Source organism: Platichthys flesus, chromosome 2 (assembly GCF_949316205.1).
Source record: "Platichthys flesus chromosome 2, fPlaFle2.1, whole genome shotgun sequence".
NCBI classification, from domain to species: domain Eukaryota; kingdom Metazoa; phylum Chordata; class Actinopteri; order Pleuronectiformes; family Pleuronectidae; genus Platichthys; species Platichthys flesus.
In genome coordinates, this window is record NC_084946.1 from 18,890,118 (window position 1) to 18,907,509 (window position 17,392).

At 40.1% G+C, this 17,392-nt stretch overlaps 1 protein-coding gene across 1 annotated transcript in view; it reads right to left on the bottom strand.

The window, feature by feature from the left end:
- foxj3 (forkhead box J3) overlaps positions 1 to 17,392 on the bottom strand; it is a 78,702-nt gene that overhangs the window by 30,170 nt on the left and 31,140 nt on the right. Inside the window, exon 2 of the mRNA XM_062404380.1 lies at positions 14,148 to 14,650. Within this exon, the coding sequence (XP_062260364.1) occupies positions 14,148 to 14,468 (321 nt within the window). The 5' untranslated portion in view covers positions 14,469 to 14,650. The remainder of the gene's footprint in view (positions 1 to 14,147; positions 14,651 to 17,392) is intronic.

Here is a 17,392-nt window from a genome sequence, read left to right on the forward strand (position 1 = left end):
CGAGCTCATATGACCTTCAACATAGTTGTCAATTACAATGAACCAAGAGTAGCAACATTGAGAGGCATATATTTATACATTATTTATCAGTCAAGGTTAAAACATGGCAAGAGTAAAGTCAAGTTAAGAAAACAAGAGTATGGAAAATCTGCTGGAGGAAATCTGGAGTCGGCTCAGTCTTTGCATTACTATTGTCTGGGGAAGGGGTCAAAAAGGCCTGGTTGTACTTTTCCTAAGGGGTCACTGTTAATTATGGTAATGACTACTCAGTCACGTCTGATAATTAAAGCTTAAGATATCAGATATAATCTAAATTGATTCTGTTGAATGCTTAAGGCAAATTTACCTTCAACGTTAGATATGTATCCACAAATGGATAGAGCCTTCTCGTGTGAATTTCAAACAAGACAACCACAGGAATCAAGGAATGAATTTCAACACTGGTGGAACTTTGGAGCAAGCTAAAAAATATTTTACTTCATCTGGGCATGGGAACAAACAGTCGCTTTGCCTCTTTCTTAAGGAGTATATTATCACAACCTTGTCCATAGTCATGTTTGTCATTGAGAGAAACTCTCAACTGTACGCTGCCTGCTATGGGTCGTATTGATTAACAACCATGCCAAAGTAAAGGATGCAAGGAAGTTTGGGGTAACTGGTGGCAACATGGTTAGAAATGGAGGCATCTCTTATTGCAAAAAAAGGCAGCATAAAAGAGCCTTTACACTCCTCTTCAGATGCTTACGTTGACTGATAAATCTTATTTAGCAAAGCATGCCGACACCAATTTGAAAAAAAATTCAATAGGTAGCATACAGCAGTTTGTAGTTTCTATCGTAGCCTGCTATTTACATTGATCATGCCCTGGATTTAATGGGGGATGAATCAACAAAGGGAAATTGGAACGACAAGACTTTTCATGTCACTTTCACCACAACATACGCGGACTCACACCCTGTCATCTACTCTCATGCACTCCGATCCTGAAGTCATCGCAACTTATGTCAGCCCTGAGGAAACAAAAATAACTGACAGATTCTTAAATGGGAAAAAATACTTCACACATACTGTATGCCTGGTCACTTCCGACAAACTGAGAAACTGGTAAAGAACAGTGACAATATCCACAAAAAGTGCTGCCTTGAACAGTGCTGAAACTCAGGTCTTGTTCTCTGAGCCTCACAGGATCGCACTTTTCTCCTGTGCTACACAGGGTGCTTTATCTCTCCCTTCCTCCTCCACTGCAGAGGCAGCACAAGGCCATGAAAGATTGGAGGCAAAGCGACGTCCTCTGGTTTATCCTCCCTGAAAGCCTTCGCATGCTCTCAGTTCCACATGAGGGATCTGATGAAAGCCGTTTGTCAGTACGCCACTTAATTATCAGCCAGAAGAAGAGCCTCTGATGCTATCCTCTGACAATGGCTCACAGAAGCCTGCTGACTACAGTGCCCACTAACAATGAAGAACTGACTGTAGCTACTAATAGTGACAGGGTACTGCCAACTGTCCACTTATGAGCTAGACAAATTAAGTAACGGCAAAGAAAGCCTTCACTGTCCTTCTTCAATGTATATTCTTTTCTTCGTAGGCTTCAGCAGCAAGGGTCAAGATTCGCATTAAAATATCAAACCCGTAAAATGCAATGTTTTGAAGATAAATTGCAAAGTAGAACAAGTCCTACTGAAAACACATTATAATGAGTTGAGGAAAACTGAGATGTGTTGACCTTTTATTCTTCCTGCATGTCTACACAAACATTATAGAGCTAATGCTGTGGCTCAATATGCACGTTACCATCAGACCACAAATAAGTAAAAGTCACATGCACTCCTTAACCTTCTTTCTCTGTACAGTCATATTCTTTTAACTGTCAACGGCAGAGAAACAAATAGTGACTATAGCTGCGGCTGTGGCTGCTGAGCTAGAGCGGGTGGTCCTCTAATCAGGAGGTTGGTGGTTTGATCTCAGCTCCTCTAGTCTGAACATTGGACTGTCTTTAGGCAACATATTAAACCCCAAATTGCCCTTGATGGTTACATAGCATATAGTGTAAAAGTGCTTTAAGTGGTCGAATAGAATGGAAAAGCACCATATAAGTACAGTACATACAGAACTATTACTCATGTAGAGATCGACAATATGGCTCCAATAAGGCTAAACTATCCCTTAAGATTTATAATAGAATAAAACACAACATTTGAATTTTGTTGAGAGGAAGTTGCCTAGAGCTGACCAGAGCAGGACCCTGCGTTTTTTGCCTGGTACTGTTAAGAATCCACTTTCAAATATGCTACCAGGCTTATGTATATCCTTCAAAATGTGGGTGTCTAATAGCAAAAGGTGCTGCATTAAAAGCATTATATTTTTATGCAGTTGTGATTTCATAATACAAAATCACTCTTACATTTACTACAGTCATCCCAAGCTCTTGAAAACACTTGGCCTGCAGGCTACTACACAAGCAGAAAAATATTAAACAGTTTACCACCATCCCAATTAATCTGATCTGATACTCAGCTTTTCATTAGCAGTACATTACTGCACTTGTCTATGAGATACACATGCATACACAGGGTGATGACTCAGTGTAATCTTGGACATGGATGACTAAGTGTAACCTTGGAATTCCCACAGTAGCTCGTCAGCGGGGAGCAAATCCACAAAAGGAATTGGAAGAAGTGGTGTTTCGATTTAAATCAATGCTCTGCTCTCATTCAGATGCTCTGTAAAAAAAAAAAAAAAAGCCTAAGAATAGCATTTTTTTGTGATGTGTATGAGATTTGATTTCTTTCTGAAAGGGGATCACAGACCCACCCCACAGTCCATTAGCCAAGTTAATGCAGAGCTGCCAGACTTACTGACCCATTAATAATACATTGCAGTGGTCAAAAGAGGCCAGACACCTCGGTGCACCCCCTCATCCCTCTACACGGCCAAAATTAATGGACTAATTCAGATGCAATTAACTGGTGGGGAGAGGCTGTGGCCTTGCGGCTTGTGAAGCACAGGCAGAAGGGCTTAGAGCCAGGGCTTGGATATAATCACACACACACACACACACACACACACACACACACACACACACACACACACACACACACACACACACACACACACACACACACACACACACACACACACACACACACACACACACACACACACACACACACACACACACACACACACACACACACACACACACACACACACACACACACACACACACACACACACACACACACACACAATAAAATTGTTGAATATAATTTACACTTATCATCCTTATCCCTCAAAATATAATTTGTAAGCAGCCCAAGGCTGAGTAACTGTTTTAACCTATGTTTTATGAATTAATTTTGCTTGATGAATGGCTCAAGACTGAAATGTTCATTAAGTGATTGACAGTGTGATGTTTACCTTTTGTTGTGTAGGGAGGATTTTTAGAGACCGATCACTGCAAACTGATCGGTCTGCTAGTAAAATGTATGATTTATTTGGCTTCTTTGAGGCAGTGGTAACAAACTGTAGAACAGAGGCATTTATTTGGAGTTTTGTTTCTGTACGCTTGGTGAATGTATAGAGTAATGAAAAAATCCACTGTCCTTTTAGCCTTGTGTTCTCAACCTAAGGAAAAAAAACATTGTGCTGAGCCTGTTTCAAATCATAATACTCCACTCTGACCAGCTAATCACAAAAAAAAACTATTCGTCTGCTGTTTAGTGTGGGGGACAGTTTTTTGCTTTGGCTGAAAACCCCTCTGATATGAGCAATGACAGCAAACTTCTTTAACGTACAATATTCGGCCACTAGGGATCTCTCCATTAAACAATAACAAGATTTTGTCTTAAAGGAGCATGGGATCATTGGAGTTGTTGACTTCACCACCATTTGCCATGAAAATCTACCTGATTCAGGTTCAAATCATGTTCATGGATGATATAATGTATTTAAGTCGTTTTTTACATTACACAGCAAACGATAATGAATAATCGTGACTCATTAAGAATTACCATTACTAACAGTGGAAGGAAAAAAACAGCTAACTGGATAGCATTGTTGTTGTTGTTTTTTGTCATATTTAACTTGCATAGAGAGGTTATGGCAGGTAAGACACTGTTAAAAGGTGACTAAAAAGAAATGTCCCATGATCACCTTGAATGAAATTGGGGATTTCTCTGGGTTTGAACCATGTTGGAAACAGTCAGAAGAACATATCACATAGGTCCAGTAGTTTTAAGACATTTAAGTCTTAAAGGGATTCCGGAAAAGGCAATTAAGAAGTGCTTACAGAACACCTTTTGCAAATTTAATTTAAGTCTTTTTTTAATTTAATCAATTATAGCAAATATCATTCAATATTGGGGCTATGAGAACCTGCTCTCTGAGAATTTGACTTTGACAAATGAGCAATTACAGGAGCGATATTCACATGTCACATCTGTGGCCAGAGTGACCTACGATTAGCCCCGCTGATGCTAAATGCAAGATGAAGGAGCTGTGTCTCTCAATACAGGCGCCCGGCAAGAGAGCGGGGCCCATTCTGGCATGTCATCCATCACTGGTTCCACTCGGCTGCCACAGCTGTGTCACTGTCCCCCTTTCGCAGACCGCTGACCCAACTGAGGACGCACCAGCAGGATGATCAAATATCTCTCTGGGATAAGAGACAGGCATCCTACTTCACCGACAAGGCAGAGGACAGAAAAAAACAATCTTTTCCTACATCTCCACGCGACAGTGACATCTTTATCAGTAAGCAGCATTTAATGCCAGGAAGCAGAGTCGGCTGCTCAACTTTGATTCCAAAAAAAGCAGGGATTGTGAAGGGCAGAGTGAAGCCATTGGCTGCGGGAGATTGACACAGAAGATGACGGGGGTTAAATTGTTGCCAAAGAAGAGGTAGGGTGGATTTAAATAAAGGGGAAAAAACGGAACACTCGCCAGACATATTCCCACGATAATTACTTGCCATGAAGATTTTATCAACATGCCATTCATAAGGAACAGGCTACTACTTTTAATATTCCTATCAGATGTAAATGCCCTACAGTGATGATGTAGAGCAGCACGGCTGAGCTCCCAGTCACTCTAAGTGGATGTTCAGTGGAGGGTTTAAAGCAGTCAGGCTACAGACCTCTGACCATATCTGCAGTCTTAGGTTGCTGTAGACTGTTTTTAAGAGATCTTTCTTCAGCCCCTGCTAATTAATCCTGCTGCCTCTTTCCCTTTCATTTCCAAAAAGGAAACGCTGCCTGTACGCTACAGTACAGGCGGATAAATTAGCTGCAAGCTTCACAGGAGGCAACCGTTCTTCAGGGAGAGCAGGCTACCTTTATTATGAATATTATTAATTACATTTAAAAAAAGACCAACAGTAATGAAAAAAAAATAACAACAATCACTCTCAGACTAAATGACATTTGTAAAAATCAAACTACACCTTGTTTACTTGAAAAAGTTGCGAAATTAGATTTTATGACATAGATGGGGGCAGAGGCAGCACGAGCCACTCAAACACAGCTTCGATGAATTCAACAGGGCAGATTCTGTGTTAAAGGCAGATTCCAAGGGCTGTGCTCTATTTATAGCATGTAAAATTCATCAGCGCACTCTTCTCCTTTCTCCTCCTCCTTTTCAGGGTAAAAAACAATTGCACATACAAGAGGCTATGTTAAAAGGCACCATCTGCATTCGTAATGTAAATAATGGTAGCCTGATATCGATACCAAATGGCCATCATACTCCTCCTCCATTAATCAGTCTGACATTGCATTGATTCTTATTAGCTAAACCAAAGCATCCAGATGTTGTGACTGTGTTAGGTACTGTACGGTAACAATAGCTTAAGCAAAACACAGAAGTTGGCATTAAGAACACTAGTTGTATTATTGCATCATTGATATAAGTGTGCGCACATGATGAGGGAAGAAGAGAAAAACAATGCACAAGGTCGAAGTCCAATAATTCCAAAATCATAGCAAAGACTTTTCTCACCAGAACAGAGGGCTTCATTCTTTAGCTATAAAATTCATTAAATTACAGTTAAAAAAGAACTAGCCATTGTAGTGTCTTAATAGCCTCTATTTGTTGAACACGCCATTTCTATACATTTTATAAATTGTATTCCATGTAGTATGTCGTTAGCCTTAATTTCTGTATTTACTGCTTGTTTTTTTAATTGTGATATATCCTTTACCATCTTAACTTTTGTTATTGTCTTTTCTATTATTGATTGCCTTTGAAAGCATTAGTCTCTTAATGTGACTGTTTAACTTCAATTAATAATCAGTCAAACTCTATTTTACTAATCATGTCTAAAGGCCTTTGAATTGTATTTGATTTATCTGATGGGTGCGATGTAAATAAAGAAAATGATTTCATATGACCGGCTGAACAGGTCACCTTTACAATGGTGTTATAAGTAATATGCCTTATACCATAGTTCCTTAACATGCTCAATTACATTTTTATGATATTTATGATGGTGATGAAGGTTTTTATCAGTATGTATAATAAGTTAAATTTGATCTAAAGCTGAAATTCTTCTTTTCTCCAAAAAATATACCTGTTATTTTTCGTTCAGAAAACGGGCTAATTTTAATTCTTATCCAAAACATACTGCAAGAAGCGACAGTTTCAAAACAAATGAAAAAGCAACTGATTCATCTTCAAAGAATTCATTACGGGGCAGCAACATTAAATGTTAAATATGGCTGAGAATATATATAAATTATTTACATACATATATTGAACTATACTTTATGTACATATTGCAAAGTGAAGTCACACAAAGGTGACAGCAAACCAAGTAAAAAAGCTATAGAGGACAAATTGGCAATAGCAAAGTGCTATTTCGGTATTAAATCTTTCTATCCATGAAACAATGACTGAAGAGTTTCTGTGCAGCTCTCCGTGCCCCTTCATCTTCCCCTCTGAAGACTGTTTGAGCCAGTTAATGATTTTTCCAGTTATGAGCTGTTCGGAATAGTGCTTCAAATTCCTTGCAGTTTATAACTGTAACTGTGACAGAGGAGTTTGACTTTCTTGCCTGACTGCGCTGCAGATCTGTGACAAAGCACGGGCCGCAGCCAACTGGAGGTGATGATCTCAGTCACCGCATAAATTCACAGCTCTGGAAAAGACATAGTAATGCAGATCCTACCGTTTCCATCATTATTTTGGGTCTCACTAATGCCACTTGACTAACTTCAGTTAACTCTCTAGCTGTCATATCCAAACTCCATTTAACTGGTTAAAAGCCCAAGACTTAACTAACAGGTGGAAACTAGCTGCCCAACAATCCTGACTGCACGGACAGTGATCATACGTATTTGACTTCTCCAAAATTTCCAACTCAAGAGCCTCCTTAAATGTGATTTCAATGCAGTGACTGGGTATTTGCTGCCAATCATAGTCCAATTTTATCTGTTTTATAAATGATTCTTCGAAAGAAGAAAAAAAATACAATGACACAAGTGTTATAACCCAGTCTGTGAGTCAGATATTGACTTTAACAGATCTCATTATCGCAGAGGAGGAAGCTCACTGAATCAATTGATAACCATGGTCAAAAGCTTTTACAGCTGGCTGATGCATCACATTGAAGGGAAAAGAAGCAGTTGGGAGGGAGCTGTTAAGGGTTGATGACTGTTTAAATTGAACAGAAGACATATAGGGGATGAATTGAAAGGCCATTGCCATGCCTGGCAAATAGACAGCTACATTCTCAAGTAAAACTGAAGCCAACATCTCTACACAGGCCTGCGGGCCACAAGGGGAAGTGATAGAAGCCTCCAGCCTTTTATGTTCTGCACTGCAGTCAGCACTTCACTCAGTGTGGGGACAGCAGCTTCTGCCAAAATGTATCCGTGCCAAGGCCTGCCAGCCTGCTCTCCCCACCCACTCTAAGGGCCAGAGCGTGAGCGGTGGGGCGCCGGTAGGCGGGTGCAAGGTGAGGCTGGTGGGCGGGTGGCCAGGCTGGAGCTTCCTGACATGGGAACCCGCCTCACAGCAGGATCAAACTGGCTGCCGAGTGAATCACTGCCCCTCCCACCACCTGACAAAGTCAGCGCCAAGCAAGCACACTCTCTTTCGCTGTCTCTACAATTTATAAAAAATAAAGGATGAAAGAAAAGTTCAAAAAAATGCCACTTTATCACTTGATCGCTCGTCAAACCAAGGTTCATATGACACTAGACTGGAAAATAGTAATGTATGAACTTAGGATCATTTTAGAATTATGGAGTTAAATAGGTTAAAAGAGCAACAGCCAAACTCATGTGCTGTAGCTCCTGACATTTTTTTTATATCAGCAAACTGCCTGCTTTTGTAAATGCTTTCTTTACGGTGTAATGGTGGCACAGGTTAAGAGAGTAGATGAAGGTATCACAGAGTCCAGCACCAAAGCAATTTTACACTTTCAGATTTCAAGCCCTGCAACCGTAAGCTTGAGGTAGGAGATAGGGGGAAGAAGCATAAGTGCAAATGCTCATAGCTGACCGATATTATTTAAATAAGCAACAGGAGCAGGTTTTTTTCTGTGATGTGGCTAGTCACTAGTCAGAAGCAGGAACATTATCTCCAGAGTAAATAATGTCCTGGAGGACCAGTAGCTACCCAAAGTGCTTCTTAAAAAATAGGAAACTGCTTCAGGCTGCTATTATTAAGCTTCAGATCCAATTGGAAGTTGAACCTTTGATCTGTTTAGGGTTCTGTGTATTTGCATTTTATAATGAGATCAAAGGAAGGTCCAGGGCCCCTGCAGAAGGGAGCTCTGCGCCCCATCTCTGCACATTGGACGATTTACACACCAAAGCTACATTTTCCTGTTAACAAGATCATGTAAGAGCTATGGGCCTAAGTGAAGATGCAGTGGGAGATGTTTGTTTGGTAATCAACAGTAGCCTACATTTTCTCCCAGCTAATTTTCTTTTCCTGTTCTCAGGTGTGCAAGAGAAAAAAAATAAAAAAAATCGTGCCAGAAGCAACAATCTCCTCAACAGTTCAAGTTCAAGAGCAAACATTTCAAGCATTTTTAAACTGGTTGAGAATTGCTCCAGATTTTCTTTGGCATTCTTCACCTGGAAGAAATGCAGTGGGGAATTTACACACTTTGCCTGGAGTGAGCCTAAGAGGAGCTGGGAGAAAGTTTCAGAGGAGCATGGAGGTCAACATTTGTGTATGCGGAGTCTCTCTATTCAATACTGTTCCTTCCCTCAGGTGAAAATATTCCCCCAAAAAACAAAACACTGTCACTCCGTGTTTTGCCGAGCTGAAGTAAGCACTTACAAAGTCTATCATTTTCAGCGTGATCAGAGCTGAAGCATTGGGAGAATAACTGACAGTCAAACGATAAGACATCTTTGCAGATGAATTAACAAGGCCGTTTGCTTGAATTAGTTCATTCAGTATGGAGGTATTATTGCAGCAACACCTAAGAGATGAAATGCAATTTGAGGTATTATATTATATTTAAGGTAATATATTTGTTTTTATTTATTTAATGTTCCATTTACTTTTTACCATCAATTCCATAAACTGATAAATATAGTTTACCAAATTATTTCAATTTGTAGCACACACATACATTTTTAGTTTAAGTTATCAATTGTGTTCACATAACTAGTTTCCAGTAGCTGATCCACTCGTCCTCTCCCTCACTGCCCATCATGATGAACGCAGATAGAGTGCGACAAGGGGAATACCCTCTCCCCTGCAGCGGTTGGCTTATGTGCCTTGAAGCCTTTACATCTGCCAGTCATCTGTGCAACAATTGTAACACACAATGTTGACGCAGAGGTGAGAGATCGCTGATTTACATTTCATGACACGCAACAGGGCATCCGTGAAGAGTCAGAGCAGATTCGAGAAATTGTGGCAATAGATCTGAAAACGATGTTTAGCGGCCATTTCCATTCATTTACTTTAATTACTTTCTTTGAATTCATTAACAAAGCCTGCAAGACCAGATTCCAACATTTATGTAATGGATTCCTAAAACTGAATTTGACTCATAGTTAAAAGGCTGTAGAGAATGACTAGTCTCCTCTTACAGGGAGAAAAGCATTTCCTCATGACCTTGAAGTAAAAGGAGACTACTCCCATTTGCCTTTTACTCTCCAGGGAGTAAGATCGGCCAGCCTACGTCAACTATAATGGCTTTGAAATGGGAGAGACTGAGCAACAGGTATGAAATATGACAGATAGGACACAGCAACATCTGAAGCAGATACTGCATGACAGAAACCAACTGTCAGCAAAAGTCTATACATTTCTTGGAAATATGTTTTGGAATCCAAGTATGTGAAATATCCTAAAGCAATCTGGCAGATCTTCAAAAAGCCATGCTTGCTATGCACAGAACAGAAGGACTGGGAAGCTGCAGTATATGAGCTGAATCGTACACAAGACTGCTTAGACAAGCCCACAAAAAATGAATCAAAAGTACCTCAAAGAGCTGGAGAGGGCGTGAAGAAAAGCACCACCTAATTGCTTGCTCATAGATGCCAAGCACATATTCTGCACTCTCGAAGGCGGCATTCACATTTTTGACCTTGATGAATTATGTTTTCATTGACAGCACTTATTGATATTTCTTAAAAGCGCAGGCTAATGGAGTTCTATTGAGATGATTAAATGAGTTGCTGGCGCCCGGATTAGCTCAGTCTCATCTCGCCCGCACAGCTTGCATTATCATACAGAGCAGACGCATGCGTGCGTTGAGTCCCAAATTCCTGTGACTGATATCTCCAGGGGAACAGAGAAACGATGACTACATTCGACCTACATTCACCCCACCCAGGCATATTTGCTTCTAACTAATTACACAGAAACATGCATACTCGGTTGAATTTAAAGGTGGATACATATAAAAGTAATAGTCACAGTGCAGCAGGAACATTACTACTGCATGCATATTACAAAATTATAAAATTTCAATTAGACGATATCCTACCTATAACAACATATAATTGAGGGTTTTAAAGGCAATAAACCCTCACAACTGTACACGCTCCTGTTGACCTCCTCATGATCAGGAGAGAAACTTTTCCCAGGCTTTCACTCAGGCTTTCGCTCAGGCTCTAAAGAAGATATAATTTGTGTTTCAGTTTAGGAAAATTCTCCAATCACAAAAACATTAGGAACAAACTTAAGTGAACTGGGGCTCATTCAAATGCCTCTGAAAACGAAGCACTCTTGGATTTCATTAAAATGTCCCTCATGCAGTAAGAAGACTTTATATATTCACATACACACACACACACACACACACACTCTGTACACAATATTTCAGCAGTTTAGATTCTCAGAAAATTAAATGACAGGGAAAACCACCCATTAACAAGAAATGTGAAAAAAATTGTGACGCAGGCTCCAACCTATGAGCACATCTTTAAACAGTTTTTTTCTGCGTTTCCTGTGCATCCTGGCTAGAGTGATGTGGTTTCACTAGGTTTTGAATGCGAAGGGTATTTTCTAGAGTTGCTGCCACCAATTAGGCCATAATCTGTTCACTGTATCAGTGCAAGCAACTAAATTAGAAAGTACTTGAAGTGCGTCAGTCTCCACCAATGCTGACTAATTCCTTAACTTGCCCTTTTACCAGAGACACCATTCCAGTTAAGCAAAACTACATCAGCTACACTTGAGAATGAAAAGAAAGCCTCATCAATTCAAACTCATATTTCTTTTTAGTCTATCTCCGAGGTAAACTCAAATGATATTTTAAATGACATTTTATAAACTCTGTTATTGAATCTTCTGACTAATGAATGTCCACCAAAGTTTATAGCGTCAGAAACATTGAAAAACATAAGAGCCTTGCCAAAAGTAATTGATGATTAAACACAGTGCATTTTTTATTCATAAAACTTACTGGAAAGCAGCATTAACATTAATAATTGAATATGCTCATTACATAAAGTGAACAGAATTTAAAGCAAAGAGGAAACTTTGAATTATTATAATTAACACTTTATACCAGATCTTCAAACCCATGCTTATGTAATATTACATATGATGAAACCTTTGGAAATACTCTGACTGAAATTGCAAGCCTGCATTAAAATTTGGCTTTTTGCCTCAACTTGGGGAAAATTTTCAATAAACACAATCCCTCTTCCTTTATGGATGTAATGCTTTGAATTCAAAGAGAACATCTTTCCTGATTGCACACTGACTTCCAATATTGGAATTTGCTTTGGTCAGTTAAGGCCTAACACAACTGAAACCATTTGTTTGTTACACCCCTTCTAAACAAATGCGCCTGAAACCAACAAAATAGAAACTTCTCGGTCTTGCTAGTGTTGCATCTTGCATGATGCAAAGAAAAAGAGAGGACACTAACTTTCATGGCTATTTACGCACCGATGCCTAAAGTTCAATGCATGTCATAACCTTGAGTGGAAAAAGAGGCTGTGTCATTGTCTAGACTGCAAAAATAAAGAAGGAGGAATCAACGCATTCTTGTGTGTCAAGTTCCATCACTGCCGATCTGAACTAACCTTAATTAAAACCCATGCAGACTCTGCTGCAGAATGAATCCTGATACAAAGCGGCGCCTTATTTAAAAACAAGTCACACGCAACTGAAGAGCTACATTCACATTAACAGCCACTCATTAGCCAAGTTTTAGTGAGTTATTATATCATGTAGTTCTTTGTGCCGTGACCACAGTTCAACACGCACGCACGCACGCACGCACGCACGCACGCACGTTGCTTAAAAATTCACGTGACAATTTATACTCTAAGGACACGATATAGTAATTTCAAGCATCTCACATGATATAAGCCGCGATACGTAGGGTAGAGCAAAGTGTCAACCCTGCCAGCAGCAGCAGCCTGATCCCACTGAGGCTACCCACTCTGCAATGTATGAAAAGTGTAGCCCTATGAATTCAAGTATCAGCTGAACGTTGTGTCTTATCTGATGTGATTTCAAGAGGGTTAGTCAGCCACACCCTCGTATTTTTGAGCAATTAAGTCAGCGGATATGCGTAAGAGTTCATCAAGTCCACTTTAAAACACCTAAATAATGATTTACTCATAGCTCGTCTCTGGATACCAGGAACAGTTTATTAACATCTTAATATCGCTGTAAATTTGATGGTAGGCGGTGTACAAAATGTAGAGCTTAGTCAAAATGCAGGAGTACACAAAGACTAACAGCAAGTATGCTACTGTGTTGCCGATGAAGAAATGTTGAAGGTAAAAGGGTAAACAAAGGTGGCAAAATAACACAAATAATTTCCCTACAAAAGGCCTTCACACAAAAGCTAAAATCATTCCATTTATAATAACATGTGTTGTCTCTTTTCTCCCTCACCTACACACAAACACGCACGCGCACATAAACACACACCTCCACAGAGCCTGCACACATGCCAGATCTTGTCGCCCCAGGAAATGGACTTCATACATCTTGTCTGACTGCAATAAAGCAGTGGCTTAGATTCTATTTCCAATAAACGTCGACTGATTGGAAAACTCATTCTAATATCAATTTCCATCTGGGCCCTTTAAAAGGCAATCAGCATAGCTTCATCTCTGTATATCATGGGCTCCTTGAGATGATGACACAGCACTGGCTCTCTCCCTCTGCATAATGGCCTTCCCCTATCAAGGCATCTGCAATGAATAATACCACCCATGAATGGGCTATTTAGTCTGTGTTCGCACAGATAGGGGCCACTTCTCTGAATATTAATCCAGGGTTTTACACTTCATATGGTTCTCTCGGGGCTGCACCATTTTTCATTCGAAGGAGTGAGGCACTTTGTGTGATTTGCCGTACTCATAGTTTCTCTCTAAGCTTTCTCACAAGTGACAACGGTGATTACCAATGGCATCTCACTTTGTTTAAGATGCCCAGCAACCACAAAACAATCATTTAAGTCAAGGAATATCAATTTCAACTCTTCTGCAAATCCTGTCAACTGATCAGTACAAAGTGAAAAAAATCTCCACGAGTGAATAAAGTGGCAGAAGTCAAAAGGTCATTCTATTTTAACATTAAACAGCACTGACTTTTAAGCACTGGTACAATTTAATTATTATCATCATGAGGATGGCATCTTAATAAACCTTTGTATTTCCCTATGCAATTAATAAAGGGCAGATGCATTTCTTAAATGTCTCTCTTACCTTCCAGCCACTGCCTGCCTCCCTGTAGTAGGGAAAGTTATCACAGATCCACTGGTAGATCTCGCTCAGAGTCATCTTCTTCTTTGGCGAGCTGTTGATAGCAAACGTGATAAGACTGGCATAGCTATATGGCGGCTTGCCGTCCTTGTGCTGCTGCACCTCCTCCTGGTCCAACGTGGTGTTAGGATCCAGTAGGGCACTTTTCTTGCCCATGCCTGGCCCGTGGGCATTTTGAGCATCTGCCTTGCGGATGGCCGCCTGCATGGTCAGCTGAGGAAGCCAATCCATGGAGGTCAGGCTACTCTCCAGCTCCGACGTCATGGTGGTGGCAGGCTGGGCAGGAGGGGATGGGGAAAAGGTGGAGGTGGTGGTGGTTGGTGTTCGCTGAATGATGCAGAGTTGATCCCGTTTGGTGAAACAAACTGAGGCAAGAGACAGGTTGAGGATGAAGTCAGGGCGCCCTCAGCTCAGGACATCAGCATATTATCTTCTGTAGGTCAACTCTAGAGAAAGAGGGCACAGAAATATATTTATTAGTCAAATACTCTTTGTTACAGGCAGCAACTTAATATTGAAAATAAAAGATAAATATAAGATATACATGTCAGCAATACTGCAGTGAACGAAAAGAAATGCGGCTCAGAACAGTTTTTCCAAAATCAAAACCCTATGCCTCTGCATAATATGCTTATATTCTCTGTGCAGATCACAAGCCCACCACTTTCTCCATCACTTGCTGCTCGCAAAGCTGACTCATAGCTGGGACTCCATCTGCACAGAGAGAGTAAATGCCAGGCAATTGTTTTCACAACTGCCAGCCAAATGGGGGAATGGCTCAGGAGGAATTCCGACTCTCTTGAGGGTAGTAAACCCCCTCTCTTTTCTTCCCTGTCTGCCAGCTCTTTTGCCTCCTCCTCTTCCTCCCCCAAACGGAGCCTCTGCCGTAAACAAGCCAGGCAGTGTCGTCTTGCAAATAGTCCTCGGCCCTGTGCGTGTCGACCGTGCTGTGCAGAGTGCAGCCGGCAACAGCTCGTCTCTCTGTCCCTTGTGGCACACTACTCTCACTATCTTAAAATAGAGGGGCAGCGTAAAGCCTAAAGTTACAAATGTAGGTGAACCAGGGCATGTGTGAGGGATAAAAGAATCCTGAGCTGGATGACACTGCAGTCTGGCCGAGGGGAAAAAAACCCGAAGAGGCGGGAGACTGAGGAATCCTCACCAAGTTGTGGGATTTTTCTCTTGACTAAGCATGCTCACACATGTGTGCTTGTGTGTGCATGTGTGTGTCTGTGTGCGGTTGAGAGGGCTGGGAATACATACAGTCTTGACAGCAGTCAATAGGTCAAATACTATGTCTTTCAAAACCAGTAATTGTGTTCATTGCACAATTTAAACTAATGAGAGCATACTCAGTTTTTCCAAAACCTTAATTTCAATGGCTGAATATTGAAGTTTTAATTAAAGTAAGGTAATTAAAAATACTAAATCTATTAAAATATTAAATCTTAATTAAATAGACAGTTTACAAAGAGTTTTTAAGATCTGAAATTTGTTTTAAATCTACAAAAAGGAAGGAATAAAAAAAATGAAAGAGCCCCTGTTCTCCGTATGATGAGTTTCAGGAATAGTGAGAAATTCCTAAATTGGGCAGGCTGAATTGGTGGCAAATGGTCAAAAACAGTTTGTGGTTGTCCTTTTCAAAGATCTCTCACAGTGGGGGATAGCTAATACCCAGCAGCCAATTCAATATCTGCTATCACTGTAGATGGACAGAGCCAGATGATGATGGCATCTTTCAGACAGGCATCCAGACAGTATTCTGAGAAGGAGAAAACCAAATCCGACAGGGGGAGATCAATAATGGAGAGGAGACTTGGTCTAAAACATTCCTGTATAATCGGTGTTGGTTTTCATAGGATGCTGCAAAGTTATAAATCCAAGATCTTTTCAGGAAAACATATTTGCATTCAAATTTACTTAGTTCCTTTGAGTATCGAAGGCTTTTTCCTTAGTTTTTACAAAAACAAAGTTAACTCTCAGGTCTAATTGAGCTTCTCTTGAAGCAGGATCCACTCTTGCGCTGTTCATCTGTATGATCAGCATATTTCGAATTATCATACTTTCCACAAACTAAGGCCAAATATACTACTTTTTGGGAGATATTATAAATGTATATAAAAATGACTGATGTGTCTCAACTTCCTCCACTATCCAGAAAATAAGTCAAAATATCCTGGATATGAACTCTGCCAACTTGTTCATTTAACGTCAGATTGTAAATCCGTTTAAGCCGTCGATCGTGATATTCACCCCATTTTTATGACATAACTCATTAACTTTGTGGAGCACTTGAAAAACCATCAGGGCAAAATCTACCTCAAATGACTGAAACAATCTTTGACAATGTATTTAATTTACACTGACTTTTTAGCTTGGTCGCATCCACTTATATGAAGAAAGCACGATTTATATAAGGCATGACTTAATATAAAGTATACGGGAGGGACCAAGAAATTAAAGCAGTATATTTATACGAATGTAGTCAAGAAAAATTGTGAATGTTTTGGAAAAAAGTCACAATTATAAATAAGCATGAAGCTGGACAATACGGAAGCAGATCAGCTGCAGGGGTGGTTCACAAAGTTTTTAAGGATGTTTTTACAATACCACCATATACCCACTGTGAACTGTGTACTTACTGCCTAACTGACTAGAAACAACTACTCTAATTCAATGACAAGCACGCAAAACTGGTGTTCACCTTTTTGGCACAGTTTATTTAATCTAATTAAATCAATTAAATGAATGTCCAATTCAGGTAAGAGCTGCTTATTTACCTTCCTCTGTGCTTTTTCCATTCTTTCATTATTATTACTTGCACCATGTTTGTTCTCGTAGCTGGAGGCCTTGATGAAAACACTGAAGGCTTCAAAGAAAGTCTCCCAACCTCCGTAGCCATGAGCGAACTGAGAGATGAGCAGCCTCGCTGACTGTCGACAGGTGAGTCAGTCAAGTTTGAGAGGAGTTCTCATCCCCGTAAAGACAAAGCAGTCAAACAGAAGGTAACTCTTCTCCACCCTGTGACTGAGGTAAAGGTGACTCACATGCAGCAAATGGCAGTAATTTTCAATCTATATATATATTTGTATTGAAATAGATCAAATTGATTAAATATTTACCTACATAATTGCACTCAAATATCTACATTAAGGAATGAAATATTGTACCTATTATCTTATAGTAGT